We start from the raw sequence: 17,862 nt of genomic DNA on the forward strand, positions 1-17,862 counted from the left end.
TTCAGCTGTCACCCCAGGCCAGGATTTCACTCCTGTGGTGGTTACAGTCTTCCAACCTGCTGGAAGGTCGACATTTCGGGATTCAGGATTGGATCCTCCTCACGACGGATGCGAGCATGAGAGGATGGGGAGCTGTCACCCAGGGCCGCAGTTCCAGGGCAGGTGGTCTGCCCAAGAGGCCCTACTTCCGATCAACAGTCTAGAACTTCGGGCTATCTACAATGCTCTGATTCAGGCTTCCCCTCTACTCAGGGATAAGGTGATCTAGGTTCAGTCGGACAACGCCATGGCAGTGGCATACATCAATCGACAGGGAGGGACAAAAAGCAGGGCCTTCATGCGAGAAGTGTCAAAAATACTTCTCTAGGCAGAAAGAAATGCAAGAGCGCTGTCCGCAATTTTCATTCCAGGAGTGGACAACTGGGAAGTGGACTTCCTGAGTCGCCACGACCTCCACTCGGGGGAGTGGGGATTACATCCTCAGGTGTTTCAACAGATTGTCGACATGATGACGTCTCACCTCAACAAGAAACTTCGCTGTTATTTCTCGCGAACCAGAGACCCTCAGGCGAGTGCAGTGGATGCGCTGACGTCACCTTGGCCTTACCGGCTGGTCTACCTATTCCCTCTGATTTCCGTTGATCCTAAGGATGCTTCAGCGGATCAGATAACACAGAGTACAAGCAATCCTGATTGCGCCGGATTGGCCCCGAAGGGCGTGGTACGCAGCTCTTCTGGACATGTCCATAGAAGACCCTTGGCCTTTGCCACTAAGATAGGAATTTCTTCAGCAAGGGCCGTTTGTCTACCCGGACTTACGGCGGCTTCGTTTGACGGCATGGAAGTTGAGCGGAACATCCTAGCTCACAAAGGGCTTTCCAAAAAAGTCATTGCCACTATGGTGCAAGCCAGAAAAACCTGTGACGTCAAAACACTATCATCATATCTGGAGGAGATATGTCTCTTGGTGCGAGGAACGCACATATCCGGCTGCAGAGTTTCACTTGGGACATTTCCTCCGTTTCCTGCAGGCTGGTGTGGATAAGGGCTTAGGTCTGGGTTCCGTTAAGGTCCAGATTTCAGCTCTCTCAATTTTCTTTCAGAAGAAATTGGATGTGTTGCCAGAAGTTCGGACCTTCTTACAAGGGGTACTCCACATACAACCTCCCTTTGTGCCGCCTACGGCACCCTGGGCTTAGGATGTAGTGTTGAAATTTCTACAGTCCTGGTTTGAGCCTCTGATGACGGTAAAAGACAAGTACCTCACATGGAAGACAGTGATGGTATTGGCCCTGGCTTCTGCTAGACGCATCTCAGAATTGGGGGCCTTATCGTGTAAAAGTCACTACTTGGTCTTTTATGAGGACAGAGCGGAGCTCCGGACTAGACAGCAGTTCCCACTGAAGGTTGTCTCCGCATTCCACCTGAATCAACCTATTGTGGTTCCGTCCTGTTCTGACGCTTCGGCTGCTCTGGAGTCTTTGGATGTTGTGCGTGCTTTGAAGATCTATGTCAGGCGCACTGCTTGGGTCAGGAAGACGGATTCCTTATTCGTGCTTTATGATGCGCAGAAAAAGGGTTGTCCTGCTTCAAAGTAGACCATTGCTCGCTGGATTAGGCTTACTATCCAACAGGCCTATGTGTCGGCAGCCTAACCTGTTCCTCAGTCTATGAAGGCCCACTCTACAAGGTCAGTGGGCTCTTCCTGGGCGGCTGCCCGCAGAGTCTCGGCCTTGCAACTATGCCGAGCGGCTACCTGGTCGTGAAATTCTACAAATTTGATACCCTGGCCAAAGAGGATACCCAGTTTGGGCAGGCGGTGCTGCAGCAGTCTCCGCATGTTCCCGCCCGTTCCCATCGTACTAATCTGTCCCCAATATCCCTTATGGATGATAGAGAAAATAGGATTTTAAATACCTACCGGTAAATCCTTTTCTCGTAGTCTTTAAGGGATATTGGGCGCCCGCCTCTGTGCGGTGACTTTCTGCAAGTTCTCTGTTATGTGTTACCTGTTCAGCTGTTGCTGTTTTCTGTTGCCAGCTGTTGCGGGCCGGTTATGTTCTGGTGTGCTGGTGTGTAAATCTCACCACACTTCTTGCTGTTATGTTCCTTCTCTCAAGTATGTCCTTTCTCCTTCAGGCACTGTTTTACTTATAACTGCCTGTGGGAGGGGGCATAGAGGGGAGGAACCAGCACACCCAGTTGAAGAAATTTAAAGTGCACCGGCTCCTTTGAACCCGTATATACCCCACTAATCTGTCCCCAATATCCCTTATGGTCTACGAGAAAAGGATTTACCGGTAGGTATTTAAAATCCTATTTTTTCCCATAAGTAAAATTAAGTGATCTACAGTATATGACATTTTATTTGTGCAAGACATGCTAAAATGCAGTGATTATGCACATGTATTCACAAATACCTGACTTTGTGAATATATAGAGGACGATTCAATTGTTTTAACAGCAGAAATATAATTAATGGGTGCCGACGGAGCAATTCTAGGTGCCCATTAATTATCACACTTGTCACGCCAAATTAGACTATGTCTAGCCGCATATAGCTGCTAAACTTATCTAAAATCCTGGTAAGGGCACCCAAACAGCACATTTCTGCTCGTCACCACAGTAGGCAATTAAATTGTTCTGTTGGGCACTCACTAGTGGTAGCCGCCGGGGGAAACAATTGAATCGCCCCCATAGAATCTTACTCTTTATACATAGCCCTAAAAAATAGGATTTTGGTTACCTACCAGTAAATCCTTTTCTCGTAGTCCGTAGAGGATGCTGGGCGCCCACCCAGCGCTTCGTTTTCCTGCTATCGTTATTTGGTTCAGAACAACTTTGTTTTAGTTGAGTACTGCATTGTTACTTGGTAAGTAATGTTTCAGCGGTTGCTGCGTTTCAAGCTAGTATGTGTGAGCTGGTGTGAATCTCGCCACTATCTGTGTAAAATCCTTCTCTCAAAGATGTCCGTCTCCTCTGTCACAGTTTCTAGACCGAGTCTGGTAGGAGGGGCATAGAGGGAGGAGCCAGCCCACACTCAAACTATTAAAGTGCCAATGGCTCCTGGAGGACCCGTCTATACCCCATGGTACTAATGTGGACCCCAGCATCCTCTATGGACTACAAGAAAAGAATTTACTGGTAGGTAACCAAAATCCTATTTCTCTTACGTCCTAGAGGATGCTGGGGTCCAAATTAGTACCATGGAGTTGTACCAAAGCTCCCAGAATGGGATGGAGAGCGCGGAGGCCCCTGCAGAACTGATTGACCAAACTTCAGGTCCTCAGCGGCCAAAGTATCAAACTTGTAGAACTTTGCAAACGTTTTTCGACCCAGACCAAGTAGCCGCTCGGCAAAGCTGTAAAGCCAACATACCCCGGTCAGCCGCCCAGGAAGAGCCCACCTTACGAGTAGAGTGGGCCTTAACAGACGTAGGACACAGCAATCCTGCCGTAGAATACACATGCTGGATAGTGAACCTGATCCAGCGAGAGATCGTCTGCTTAGAAGCAGGACACCCAAGTTTCTTGGGATCATACAGGACAAACAGAGAATCTGTTTTTCTGTGACGATCAGTCCTCTTCACATAGATTTTCAGAGCCATTACAACATCCAAGGACTTTGATGAAATTGAGTAGTCAGTAGCAACTGGCACCACAATAGGTTGGTTGATATGAAATGCCGACGCAACCTTCGGAAGAAACTGCTGACGTGTACGAAGCTCAGCCCTGTCTTCATGGAAGATCAAGTACGGGTTTCTACAGGCCAAGGCCCAAACTCCGACACACATCTAGCAGAAGCTAAGGCCAACAAAGTGACAGCCTTCCACGTGAAAAACTTGACCTCAACCTCCTGTAGAGGCTCAAATCAGTCCGACTGGAGGAACTGCAACACCACGTTAAGTTCCCAGGGCGCCGTAGGCAGCACATAGGGAGGCTGGATGTGCAGAACTCCCTTCAAAGAAGTCTGAACCTCAGGGAGGGCAGCCAAATGTTTCTGGAAGAAAATGAGTAGGGCTGAAATTTGGACCTTTACGGATCCCAACCTCAGGCCCATATCCACACCTGCTTGCAGGAAGAGGAGAAAACGTCCCAGTTGAAACTCCACCATAAAAAACTTCTTGGACTCACACCAAGATACATATTTTTTCCAAATACGATGGTAATGTTTAGACATAACTCCTTTCCTAGCCTGTATCAGGGTAGGAATAACCTTGTTCGGAATGCCCATCCGAGCTAGTATCAGGCGTTCAACCTCCATGCCTTTAAACGCAGCCACAGTAAGTCTTGATAGGCGAGCGGCTCCTGCTGCAGTAGGTCCTCTTGAAGAGGAAGAGGCCTCGGCTCTTCTAGCAGTAGATCCATAAGATTTGCGTACCAAGACCTTCTTGGCCAGTCTGGAGCAATGAGGATCGCATGAACCCTTGTTCTCCTAATGAGCTTTAGCACTCTTGGAATGAGTGGAAGTGGAGGAAACACGTACATCGACTGGAACACCCACGGAGTCACTAAGGCGTCCACCATGGCTTGCGGGTCCCTCGACCTGGAACAATATCGCCAAAGCTTCTTGTTGAGACAAGAGGCCATCATGTCGATTTGAAATACACCCCAAAGATCAGTTACCTCCTTGAACACCTCCGGATGGAGTCCCCACTCTCCTGGATGGAGATCGTTTCTGCTGAGGAAGTCCGCTTACCAGTTGTCTACTCCCGGAATGAAGATTGCTGACAGTGCCAACGCATGTTTTTCTGCCCAGAGGATGATTCTTGTTACCTCTGACATTGCAGCTCTGCTCTTCGTTCCACCCTGTCGATTGATGTAAGCCACTGTCGTTACATTGTCCGACTGCACTTGAATGGCCTGATTTCTCAGAATATGGGCCGCTTGGAGAAAACCGTTGTAGATGGCTCTTGGTTCTAGAATGTTTATCGGCAGGCTGGCTTCTAGACTTGACCACCTTCCTTGGAAGGTCTCCCCTTGTCCAGGAGATCCAATTGGAAAGACCGAGCATGAAACCTCCCATACTGTAGAGCCTCGTAGGAGGCCACCATCTTTCCCAGAAGGTGAATACACTGATGAACCGACACCCGGGCTGGCTTCAGGACATCCCGGACCATTGTTTGTATCACCAACGCTTCCTCTGGAAGAAACACCCTTTGCACTTGCGTGTCGAGGATTATTCCCAGAAAGGACAACCTCCTGGTTGGCTCCGAATTTGATTTTGGAAACTTCAAGATCCAACCGTGTTCTTTGAGCAGGTGGGTCATGAGAAGGATGGACTGTAATAGCTTCTCCTTGGACGGTGCCTTTATCAGCAGATTGTCCAGATATGGAATTATGTTCACCCCCTGTCTGCGGAGGAGAACCATCATTTCCGCCATCACCTTGGTGAAAACCTTCGGTGCTGTGGAGAGGCCAAATGGCAGAGCCTGGAACTGATCGTGACAGTCCAACAGTGCGAATCGGAGAGAAGCCTGATGCAGCGGGCAAATCGGAATGTGGAGGTATGCATCCTTGATATCCAGGGATACCAGGAATTCCCCCTCTTCCAGACTTGATATCACCGCCTTTAGACTCCATTTTGAACTTGAACTCCTTCAGAAAGGGATTTAGCGATTTTAGGTTCAGAATGGGCCTGACCGAACCATCCGGTTTCAGTACCACGAAAAGGTTTGAATAGTAACCTTTGTTTTGCAGATGAGGAGGGACCGGTACAATAACCTGTGCCTCCACCAAATTCTGGATGGCTGCCTGCAGGACAGCCCTGTCTGCCAGCAAAGCTGGCAAGCCTGATTTGAAGAACCGGTGAGGAGAGAGATCTTGAAATTCCAGCCGATACCCCTGGGACACAATATCTTGTACCCAGGGATCCAGGCCGGACGACCCCCAGACATGACTGAAATGTCTGAGTCTCGCTCCCACCGGCCCTACCTCCAGGCCGCTCAGTCCACCGTCATGCTGAGGACTTTGGCGTACCTGAAGCAGGCTTCTGTTCCTGGGAACCCGCAGCAGCAGGTTTCTTGGATTGTGGTCGACCTCCTCTAAAGAAGGTGTTAGACGATTTGGCCATTCTTGTTGTAGCAACCCGAAAGGACTGTGAAAAGGGTTTCTTCGTAGCAGGTGCAGCTGAGGGAAGAAAAGGTGACTTACCCGCTGTAGCCGTGGAGATCAACGCATCTAATGCTTCCCCAAAGAGAGCCTGACTTGTGTAGGGTAGGGTCTCCACACCTCTCCTGGATTCCACGTCGGCAGGCGACTGGCGCAGCCAAAGTCCCCTACGAGTTGAGACAGACATGGAAGAAATTCCTGCAGGCATGGAACCCAGGTCTTTGATGGATTCTACGAGAAATCCTGCCGAATCCTGAATGTTATGCAAAAACAATTCAGCATCAGATTTATCCATAGTATCCATATCTTCAAGTAACGTACCTGACCACTTTACTATAGCTTTGGCAATCCAAGCACTGGCAATAGTGGTACGTAATATAGCCCCTGAAGCCGTGTACATGGATTTGAGTGTATTATCAATTTTACGATCAGTCGACTCTTTCAAGGCGGTGGATCCTGGAACAGGTAAAACCACCTTTTTTGAGAGTCTGGATACAGAAGCGTCAACAATAGGCGGGTTTTCCCATTTTTTTCTATCCTCCACAGGGAAAGGAAACGCCACCAGGATCCTTTTAGGGATCTGGAATTTTTTCTCAGGGTTTTCCCAAAAATAGCATTTCATTCTTTTGACACAGGGAAGGTTAGCGAGGCTTTCTTATTTTCAATAAAGTAAGCCTCCTCAACCTGTACAGGTGTTGTATCAGTAATATTCAACACATCCCTCATGGTCCCTGGACATAGCTTAATGGAGACCACAGACACTCCACACACACACAGGGGAGGGCAGACAGAGTTTCACCGCCAAGAATGGCAAGAGAGACACAGAGATTGGATCCAATCCACACACAGCGCTTTTTAGGTAAAGGGAGACCCCAACCAGCGCTAACTGTGCACCTTTAATAGGTTACACAGCCTGTATACAGCCTCCCCCCTTCCCCCCTTCTACAAACCCCTGGTACCGTGAGAGATAGCTGGAGTTGTTCTGGAGGGACTTGCACTTCACTGACAGCTTTGTGCAGGCAGGAAAATGGCGCTGAACGCTGCTGGGTCCGCTCTGAGGAGAAGCTCCGCCCCCAAAATGGTGCTGTCTTCCCGCTCTTCATAGGTTTATACTGGCCTGAGGAATTATGCTGCCTGAGATCCCGGGACCGACAGGCTGTGTTACCAGTGTAGGGTGCAGGCGCTGGCTCAGGGCGCCCCTCACAGCGCCGCACTATGTACCACTGAGCCCCCGGAGCGCAGTTAGTACTGCGCTCCATACCCTTTTGCTGCCATCTTCACACCGGCCCCCCGCTTGCTAGGGGGGACGGTGACTCACTCTCCACCAATCTTCTGTCTCTGTAAGGGGGGTGGCGGCATGCGGCTGGGGTGAGCGATCCCCTGTGGCGGGGAACGATCGATCCCCTCAGGAGCTCAGCGTCCTGTCAGCGGAGATAGTGGCTCAGACCCCGCAGGGCGGACACTACTCCCCCCCCTTAGTCCCACGAAGCAGGGAGGCTGTTGCCAGCAGGGGTGGTATTTATGTGACCGGCAGTCGGGAGACCGACAGTCACATGACCTCCTCCAGTATCCCGACCCCTCACTATCCCGATGGTCGGCATGCCGACCAACAGGGACTATTTCCACTCGTGGGTGTCCACGACACCCATAGAGTGGGAATAAAACCAGTGGCGACCGTAGGTCGCCACCGAGCCCGCAGCGCGACGAGCGCAGCGAGCCCGCAAGGGGCTTGCTGCACTCGCCCCTCCCCGCTGGGATCCCGACGTCGGTATGCTGCCGGGATCCCGGTGTCGGTAAGCTGACCGGCGGTCAGCCATACTACACCCGCCAGCAGCCTCCCTGTAAAATAATAAACTCTAAAATAAACTTTTACTAAAGAAGCTCTGTAGAGCTCCCCTAGCTGTGACCGACTCCTCCGGGCACATTTTCTAAACTGAGTCTGGTATGAGGGGCATAGAGGGAGGAGCCAGCCCACACTCTCAAACTCTTAAAGTGCCAATGGCTCCTGGTGGACCCATCTATACCCCATGGTACTAATCTGGACCCCAGCATTCTCTAGGATGTAAGAGAAAGTATTTGAAATAACAAGACCTCCTCTGCTGAATGTCCCTGCTCTGTGAGATCTGAAGCAACACAGTTACAATTTAGGAGAACAATAATGGACTACTCTGATATGCACTGAACTGATCACAGCTAACGTGCGGTCTATTGCTATGAGATGCAGCAGGCCTGCGCTGTATGCACCATGTTACTAATTAAATATGCCTTATGGCATTATTCCACACTGAAAGACAAAAGCATAGAAGCGCTATTGAAGCAACAATCCAGATGTGGACTGGTTATCACAAAAGCCTCAGGAGTCATTTACAACATTACTTGTGTTTCTTTGAGTTTGCAGTGATCCCACAGGGGATCCGTTAATGCCATCACAGGCTCGTGTCAGCTGCCTTTGATAATACTAAGCCTGATATATACTGGGAATTGTTTCCACTTTTTAACATCCTCATTTAAATTAAAAATAAAGAACGAAAGTGTTCATTGCATTTTAATATTCTTTGGAAAAGTGCCAAACATGACAAATAATGGATTTGCTGGGTGTATCAAGTACTCAGATTTCAAGGTTATTGAAGAATCAGTCTCAGAATACATGTAGCTTTATATATTGCACATATTTTCTATATACAGCATATCAGTATACGTGTAAACATACAGTATATAGCAATTTCTATTATACAGAGAATTAGATTTTAACTTTCCTATCCCTGTAGAGGGAACATACGGGACCCGCTTGGCCGGGAGGGTTTTTTTGTGTGCACACGGATCCTGTTTTGCGCAATCCCACAGAACAGGGGGGGAAATCCGGGTTGATCGCAGCAGCAAATTTGTTAGCAGTGGGGCAAAACCATGTGCACTGCAGGTGGGGCAGACATAACATGTGCAGAGAGAGTTAGATTTGGGTGTGGTGTGTTCAAACTGAAATCTAAATTGCAGTGTAAAAATAAAGCAGCCAGTATTTACCCTGCACAGAAACAAAATAACCCACCCAAATCTAACTCTCTCTGCACATGTTATATCTGCCCCTCCCCCTGCAGTGCGCATGGTTTTGCCCAACTGCTAACAAATTTGCTTCTGCGATCAACTCTGAATTACCCCTAGGATCCGGCCAGTGACACACAGGATTTCACTGAAACTGTGTGAACACATACATTGAAATCCCACCGTACTGTCATCCGGCCCGACCGCACATGTGTGGGCGCCTTCATAGGCACCCGTGTGCAGTCTCCTTGCGGCCAAGCGGGTCCACTGTGGGGAAATGTTCTATATAAAATGAATCTTATGCTGAGAAAGTCAGATTCTACTATTTGTTCTTGATATGAAATTCAGAAATATATATTAAAAAAAAAAACATTTTGCAGGTGAATGACGTGAACTTTGAGAATATGAGCAACGATGATGCAGTCAGAGTCTTGAGGGAAATTGTTTCCAAACCCGGGTGAGTATGCAGTAAAGCAATACAGTATGGTAAAATAGGGTACATAATACATTGAAAAGAATGTTTTTGTTTTTTCCCCTGATGCCCCATATACTGCAGTATTTAGGTCGGATTCTGTCCCCTGGGATCCCACCATTAGCTGAAGCTGGAGCATGATGTTTATGAGACGATAGCGGCTATAGTTTCCAGAGCTAATGCACTTTATCGTTTTACTCTGGTTCATCTGACCAGGATGGTTTGAAGGAGTTATTTTAGATGCTGCAGGTCCTGTCTTACCAGCCTTATTCACTTTCTCAGCCTGGTCATGGCTTATTAAATCAGCATTGGATGGATGATGCCCTCCTGGATGCTTGAACATTATTTGCAGTGCTTGGCTCCTGGCATCAGATATTGGTAGAGGAACCTCAATCTAACTGCTACATGATCATTGATGAAGAAAAAAAAAATCACGTAAAACCCCCAGTTTTTTGCAGCTGAAAAAATGTTGTCGCTAATTAGATATCCCTATTGGTCTATAATGAGATATCTTCTTTTTCTCCTTCACTCATGTCCCTCATTGGTTTAGTTATTACCACAATGATGTAATTTTTTCTGACTGAATCAGTACTTCATATTAAAGTAGTAGATGAATGACTATGGGGGGAATTCAGTTAGCTCTGGGAAATTACCGCGGGCTATTTGATCCTCTGGGGGCTAGCCCCGAAGTGCACACTTATCTGGGACTTTTTTTTTTGAGACCTCATAAAAAATTTTGGCCCCATTAATTAGCTAGTTTTCGCGTAGTTATCACGGATTCTATGAGGGGAATTCAATTGTCGGCTGGAAATTAAAAACCCATGGCGCACGGTTTTTCTGGCAGCGGCAAGGTTTTGCTATTCAATTAGAGGACAGAAAATGTGACGCGGTCCACATCTTTTTACATGCACCTGTAGAGCAAGTCTAATTTTTCCTATAGTAATTAATTTTAGGTAAATCACTGGGACTTGCCCTGGCCACCCCGGCAGCACCCCCCCTTGAGGACTAATTAAGCAATTGGAAGTTTCCAATTAGCTTAGTCAGTAATTACTCACCTTCCAAAGTGGTGTCTTCTGCATCCAAAGCCGGGAGCCGGGTCTTCTGCAGCAGCGGTGAGTGTGTGAAGAGAATGTATGTAAATGTGTATGAGTGCGTGGGGGTGTATGTGAGTGACCCCCCCCCCCCCCCCAGTGTAAAGATGGGATGGGGACCGTGGAGAAAGCTGGAGACCACCGGACATATGAGTATCTTTTTTTTCTCTATAATCGCGGCGTGGAGTATTCAGCTCTAAATACCCTGGTACCAATTTTTTTTTTATTGGATACTGTGGGAATCAGGAATGCTCATATCCGCGGTAATCCAAAATTGGGCGCAAGGTACGCAAGGTTTTTTACCAGTTGAATTCTCCCCAATGTGCTAACACTCGAAAACAGATGATGTAAAGGGCGCAAAAAACGGGCTGTAATTGAATCACCCGAGGCAAAGTGTGAAAAAGCTAGAAGCTACCTTAACGTTTTTCACCTTTGTTAAATTATTGGGGCTAATTGAATTCCCCCATATAATTATTCTTAAAAAAACACAGCAAAAAGTTTGTTTTTGTTTTTTTAATACTGCTGTATATACAGATGTGTCCTTATACACCTAGCTGTGCTAGTAAGCTGGGCAGAGAGATGTAGCATCAGCGGAGATTCAGACTCCGTCGCACACAGATACACATGTGAAATATAAAATTAATTGGTGCAGTCTTGTGAAGCAGATTTGTGACATCACATTGTGACTAAGACGCACATTTGAGCGAAAATGACGCACGGCGCAAGCCCAGTTACACGACACCTGGCCTGCTGAGAATGATGTTTGGCGTGACTGTAGCAGTAGTGTATGAGGACACATCTTTATTTGTTTCTTCAAATATACTTTTAGTTAAAAAAAAAATAAAAGTAGAAAAATAACTAGTTTACATAGCGCATTATTTTGTCGAGTATGGGTCATTAGGTCGACCACTATTGGTTGACATGGTCACTAGGTCGACATGGTCATTAGTTCGACATGTACTAGGTCGACATGGAAAAGAATCGACATGAGTTTTTTTACTTTTTTGGGTGTCGTTTTCTTCCTAAAGTGACGGTGAACCCCAATTAGTGCACCGTGTCCCCTCGCTTCGCTCGCCATGCTTTGGCCAACGTTCCTATTCCCAATTGTAGTCCACGTGCTTCGTAAAGTATGAAAAAGTTCAAAAATTTAGAAAAACTCATGTCGACCTAATGACCATGTCGACCTAATACATGTCGACCAATAGTGGTCGACCTAATGACTGTCAACCTAAGTCTTGTCGCCCTAACGACCGTATCCCTTTTCTGTCAGCCCATGTAATAGAAATGATTGAGTCAGTTATATTCATCTATCAGATAACTATTTTTATGTTTGGTTTGCAGACCAATAAGCCTGACTGTCGCAAAATGCTGGGACCCTACGCCAAGGAGTTACTTCACCATCCCACGGGGTAAGTGACATGGCAGGACCACCACACTGATGTGGAGGGTGTTATCTAAAATAATAGAATGTGTTTTCTCAAAGAAATCAGCTGGTCTGGTGTTTGGGCCATTATTTTTTTATCTTTTTGTGCTAAAGAATCTGTCAAAAGGACGATAATCTATTCAGATGTGTTTGTGTAACGGTAATAAAGCATTTTATGATGAAATATTAGAAATTGTACAGACGTGTTCATGTCCCATGTAAAAGTCTATTCTTTCATTTATAGTAGTATCTTGTTTATTTCAGATAAAACTGTATGTTTTATTGATTGTATTGTACTAGTTTGCCACAAGATTTAGGTTTCTGACTGTGATATCTATTCTAAATAATAATTTATCGCACATTTTGTCATTTTGGAGTACACAAAAATAAATATTCACTGACTTCTGCCACACGTACAGCTGTGTCCTCACACATCTTGTCTCAGTATGCAACGTAGTGGTAGATGCCTGGTGTGAGTGAGCTGACAGGTCCCGTGCCACTAACGTCAGGCGTCTTTTTTGTGTGTGTGCCAAAAATGCATCTTATTCTCATCTATGTGAATAAGACGCACAAGCAGACACTGCTGATTAAAATGAAATATGGCATGCCTATATTCTGTGTGCATCTGCGGCTGTATATGCATACAAATTGCATTCCTATGCAGAAAAACCCGTGGTCGCACACAGAATATAGACATGCCGCATATCATTTCAATAAACAAAAGCTGCTTGTGCATCATATTCACATAATTTTGTGAATAAGATGCATTTTACTGGAAAAAGCTGCACGAAAAGACGTTTGACGCAACCAAGTCACGGCACAGCATGGCGTTACTAGAAGGGCTGTGTAATGTGCAGGGAGGCTAGATGTAAGTGGACACATCTGTATTGCATACAGCACCAGTTGTTTCTAGCTGCACAGACTGTGAACAATGCAGAGATGAAGGCAGGTTGGACATAACCAGAGGTGGATTGAATACACAACCTACAGTGAGCACCCAGTTCCCCAGTCTGTGCACTGGAAGGCTTCACATTGGTAGTCCTTTCTCTTGCTAATGGTACATCAGACTCTCAGTCCCATGGGAATGTTTTATCTCCCTGGGACTGCCAGTCCTGGCTGCCAATAGCAGAAAGTGCTTTCAATGGGAACTTCTATTACACCAGTGTTACCTGGCTTCTAGGGGCAGCAGCTAATACTATCTCTAGAAGTCTTTTTTTTTAAACGTTTTTAGACCATTTGCGTATGTGCAGGGGGATGTAATGCCGCCCGAGTCTGGCGGCCGTATGGGATGCCGGACGAACTCGGACGTTTTTTTAAAGGGATAGTCACTTACAAGGCATGTTTTTGCCTTGTGATTGCCCCTTTAAAACAAACTTCCGAGTTCGGCTGGCATCATGCACGGCCTCCGGATTCGGGCGGCATTACATCCCACTGCACATCCTGCCGATGAAGTCTGAATCCATTCCATCCTTTGGCAACACCAAGATAAGCTGCAGCCCAGGCAGCCTTCCTGACTGAAGAAGGTAGTAGCCGCAGCTGGACATATCACTTGCATTGCGTGTGCTGAACTAAATATCGGATATTCGGCCATGCGCTGAGTTGTACGCATCTACAGATGGATCCTCGCTCATCTAGGCTTCTCAGCTGTGCCTAGGTGCACCAAGGCTTATTAGCATAAGCCTTTCATCTATTGTTCTCAGCTGCAATACAATACAGAGAGAACAATACAGCAGGGAATTTAGGGGGTTATTCCGAGTTGATCACTTGCTGCCAATTTTTGCAGCGCAGCGATCAGGTAAAAAAATGGCAAAACTGCGCATGCGTATGCACCGCAATGCACAGGCACGTCGTACGGGTACAAAGCGGTTCGTTGCTGAGCGATGGATTTAACGAAGATTCCATTTGCACAGCCGATCGCAAGGAGATTGACAGGAAGAGGGCGTTTATGGGTGTCAACTGACCGTTTTCTGGGAGTGTTTGGAAAAACGCAGGCGTGTCCGGGCGTTTGCAGGGCGGGTGTCTGACATCAATTCCAGACACGAACAGGCTGAAGTGATCGCAAGGGCTGAGTAAGTCTAGAGGTACTGCTTTTGTGAAACTGCACAAAATGTTTTTGCAGAGCTTGGCTGCAAAGGCGTTCGCACACTTGTGAAGCGAAAATACACTCCCCCGTGGGCGGCGACAATGCGTTTGCACGGCTGCTAAAAGCAGCTAGCGAGTGATTAACTCGGAATGAGGGCCAGAGTCATTACAGCAGGGGATTAAGTCCGACTGCCCTGGCTCAGTTAATCCTATGAAAGGGATAGATGTGGTGGGCTCCATGTATGTGACCGCACTACCACTATCCATACGCTTGCTTTCATAGCCATAATGATTATTAGACATAGGGGGTAATTCCAAGTTGATCGCAGCAGGAAATTTTTTAGCAGTTGGGCAAAACCATGTGCACTGCAGGGGGGGCAGATATAACATGTGCAGAGAGAGATAGATTTTGGTGTGGTGAGTTAAATCTGCAATCTAAATTGCAGTGTAAAAATAAAGCAGCCAGTATTTACCCCGCACAGAAACAAAATAACCCAGCCAAATCTAACTCTCTCTGCAAATGTTATATCTGCCCCCCTGCAGTGCACATGGTTTTGCCCAACTGCTAAAAAATATCCTGCTGCGATCAACTTGGAATTAGCCCCATACTGTACCAGCCATATCTGCCTGAAACAGGCGTAATTCCAGGCATACACAAGTCGGCACAGCTGCAGCTCCATAGACACGCTCTCTATATAATTTACCACAAGTGGAGATATAACTATTGCCTATGACTTAGCATCACCTGTAGTTTTGTACTCCGCAGCACTTACACATAGAAGATGTGCCCAGGTAGTAACTTCAGCTCTGCATCAGTATCACTGTGGTGTCTGGATTGTAGAGGTTTTAATCAGAAGACAGTTCATATGAGACATTGCTGTTCCTGCTATTAGGGAATGAGGGGAACATTTACTAAGAATCATGTATGACTTGTAAACCAAATCGCTGGACATCTCTGACAGGTTAGAAGGTCAATATCACAATTTTATTAAAGGGCGTTTTTGACTGTCATCTTTTGTTCCAATGGTGAAACTCATCGGATCTGCCATGTGCAATTTCATTAGCATTGCCCCACTTAAAACAGACACCACTGTCAAATAGAAGTGTGAATCCGCTGTCAATCCGCAGATTGAAAGCACTGCACAGATGTGCAGACTTTTGTGAATTACACTGTAAGGAAAGTTAACTTTTAGAAATAAATTTGCATAGGGTCCCCCATTTTTACACTGCAGCTAGTGGCTTTATCACCATAGTTGGCAGGTACACTTTATGGGGTCCCCCTGCCATCATGAAACACCCCCAAACTGGTCAGCCCAGGTGTGGAATTCCTTGGGAAGTGGGGACCTTATCTCCCGGGAAAACCCCCAGGTCTTGGCTGAATTCCCGGTGCTGTGTCCCACATCCCTGGTGGCTTGTGGATGTGGGGTTTATGGTGTAAAAAATAGTCTAATATTATTCATCACAGTAGACCTACAGGTCCCAGCAAGCCTGCCCCCGACATGCAGGCACTTGGAGAACAACAACAAGTGCCAGTGTGCACTGACATTAAGTGCCTGCTGACATCTGTAGTCCCACTTGAAAGAAAATAAAAATGTCAGCACACCCAGCATTTGTTTTAACCCTTTATTAAAAATAAAAAAGATTCATTTCATACTTACCTGCTCTTTGGCTATGCTCGGTCCCATTGTTCATGTAGTAGTCCAGCGGCTTGGTAAAGCAAAAGAACGCAGATACCCGTGCCATAATGGACATGCTGTACAGCATGGACAGTGAGATCCACAATGACCGTTCCTACGTGGACACTGCTCTACACAATGGTGAGTTGGATGCTCTCACTCAATCAGTAGAATGTCTCTATGGCAGCATCCACTGATTGGCTGCAGCCTTTCTTTACAGTATAATACACAAAAGCCTGCACAGATCTTAGAGATCTGTGTAGTACTTCAATCAAATCTGCCGCTCACAGGAAGGTCTTTTTCATTCTTCTGTTCTGATGCAATTTGTCCAGTTTTTGCCCAGTTTTGATCTATTTTACAAACATGATTTTTAGTAAATCTGGGATGTCTATTTGTGTCTATGTAAAGCAGGGCTGGCCAAACCGGTCCTCAAGATCTACCCAGAGGTGTAGCTAGGTGCCATGGTGCCTGGAGCTAGGGTATGTTTCGACACCCCATCTCCTGTACTGAATTGGGGGCATGTTAAATTTAAAAAGAAAAATATTGAAAAATCCTAAATTGGTGACAGGGCTGGTTCTAGACCTTGTGGAGCTCAGGGCGAAAGTTTCCTTTGGGCGCCCCCCATGTTTACAACAGGGACAGTGCGCACCGAGTGTGCACCCCCTCTGCTTTTCCTCCTGCTCTGCGGCTGCCTGTACAGCAGCTCGCAGTATAGCGGACACAAGGTGGGGGTGGGCAGGTAGCGACGCGCCCTCTAACTTTTCCAGCGTCCGGAGCCACCCTCGCTACACCCCTGGATCTACCAACAGTTCATGTTTTCCAGGCCTCCTGGAGATCTGTAGAATTGTCGGTTAGGAATGAATGCAGCACATCTTAATTAGTAATGACTACACCTGTGCACCAGCTAGGTGGTCTGGAAAATGTGAATTGTTGGTAGATCTCGAGGACTTGTTTGGTCAGCCCTGATGTAAAGGCTATGATGTTTGCTCCAATAGTGTTTTGTGGACTATTGGCATGTTAAGTTGTGTTTGACATGCGATTTTCTGTGATTTTGACTTTAGTAAATCTCTGATTTATTGAAGGGCATTCACAGAAAACCATCAAATTGACAAAAATCTATTTTTAGTAAATGTACCCTTTAGTCCTCAGTCTTGGCTCATAGGGCATGCTGGAGCTTGGAGCTATATAATACCTGCAGGTCCAAGGGGGAAATGTACAAGAGTGTAAAGGGGGGTACTCACGGGAGAGATGTGTGCTGAGCGATCTTAACACAGACCGCTCAGCACACATCTCTCACCCCGCTCAGCACAGCGCGATGTGCTGAGCGAGGGGGAAAGCCGACGGGGGGGCCGTTCACTTCACACAACGGTGAAGTGAGCGACCCGCTAGATTGAGCCTGCATGCAGCTCAATCTAGCATCGGCGATAGCGATGCGCGGGGCCGCGCATCGCTATCGCTGGAGGGCATACACACGGCAGATCCGTGCTTAATATATAAGCAATCTAGCAAGATTGCTTAGATTTTAAGCACGGATCTCTCCGTGTGTACCCCCCTTAAGAATCAGAAAGTGAGAGATTTTGGGAAAGTTCTTTTCTCTGACGTCCTAGTGGATGCTGGGAACTCCGTAAGGACCATGGGGAATAGCGGCTCCGCAGGAGACTGGGCACAAAAGTAAAAGCTTTAGGACTACCTGGTGTGCACTGGCTCCTCCCCCTATGACCCTCCTCCAAGCCTGTTAGATTTTTGTGCCCGGCCGAGAAGGGTGCACACTAGGGGCTCTCCTGAGCTTCTTAGTGAAAAGTTTAGTTTTAGGTTTTTTATTTTCAGTGAGACCTGCTGGCAACAGGCTCACTGCATCGAGGGACTAAGGGGAGAAGAAGCGAACTCACCTGCGTGCAGAGTGGATTGGGCTTCTTAGGCTACTGGACACCATTAGCTCCAGAGGGACCGAACACAGGCCCAGCCTCGGAGC

At 47.0% G+C, this 17,862-nt stretch overlaps 1 protein-coding gene across 4 annotated transcripts in view; it reads left to right on the plus strand.

The window, feature by feature from the left end:
• Positions 1 to 17,862, plus strand: part of DVL1 (dishevelled segment polarity protein 1) — a 533,415-nt gene that overhangs the window by 425,832 nt on the left and 89,721 nt on the right. For all 4 annotated transcript variants that reach the window (XM_063943028.1, XM_063943025.1, XM_063943027.1 and 1 more), the window contains exons 9-10: positions 9,527 to 9,603; positions 12,051 to 12,118. In XM_063943028.1, coding sequence (XP_063799098.1) covers positions 9,527 to 9,603; positions 12,051 to 12,118 — 145 coding nt within the window. The remainder of the gene's footprint in view (positions 1 to 9,526; positions 9,604 to 12,050; positions 12,119 to 17,862) is intronic.

Source organism: Pseudophryne corroboree, chromosome 10 (genome assembly GCF_028390025.1).
Source record: "Pseudophryne corroboree isolate aPseCor3 chromosome 10, aPseCor3.hap2, whole genome shotgun sequence".
In the NCBI taxonomy this organism is placed as follows: Eukaryota; Metazoa; Chordata; class Amphibia; order Anura; family Myobatrachidae; genus Pseudophryne; species Pseudophryne corroboree.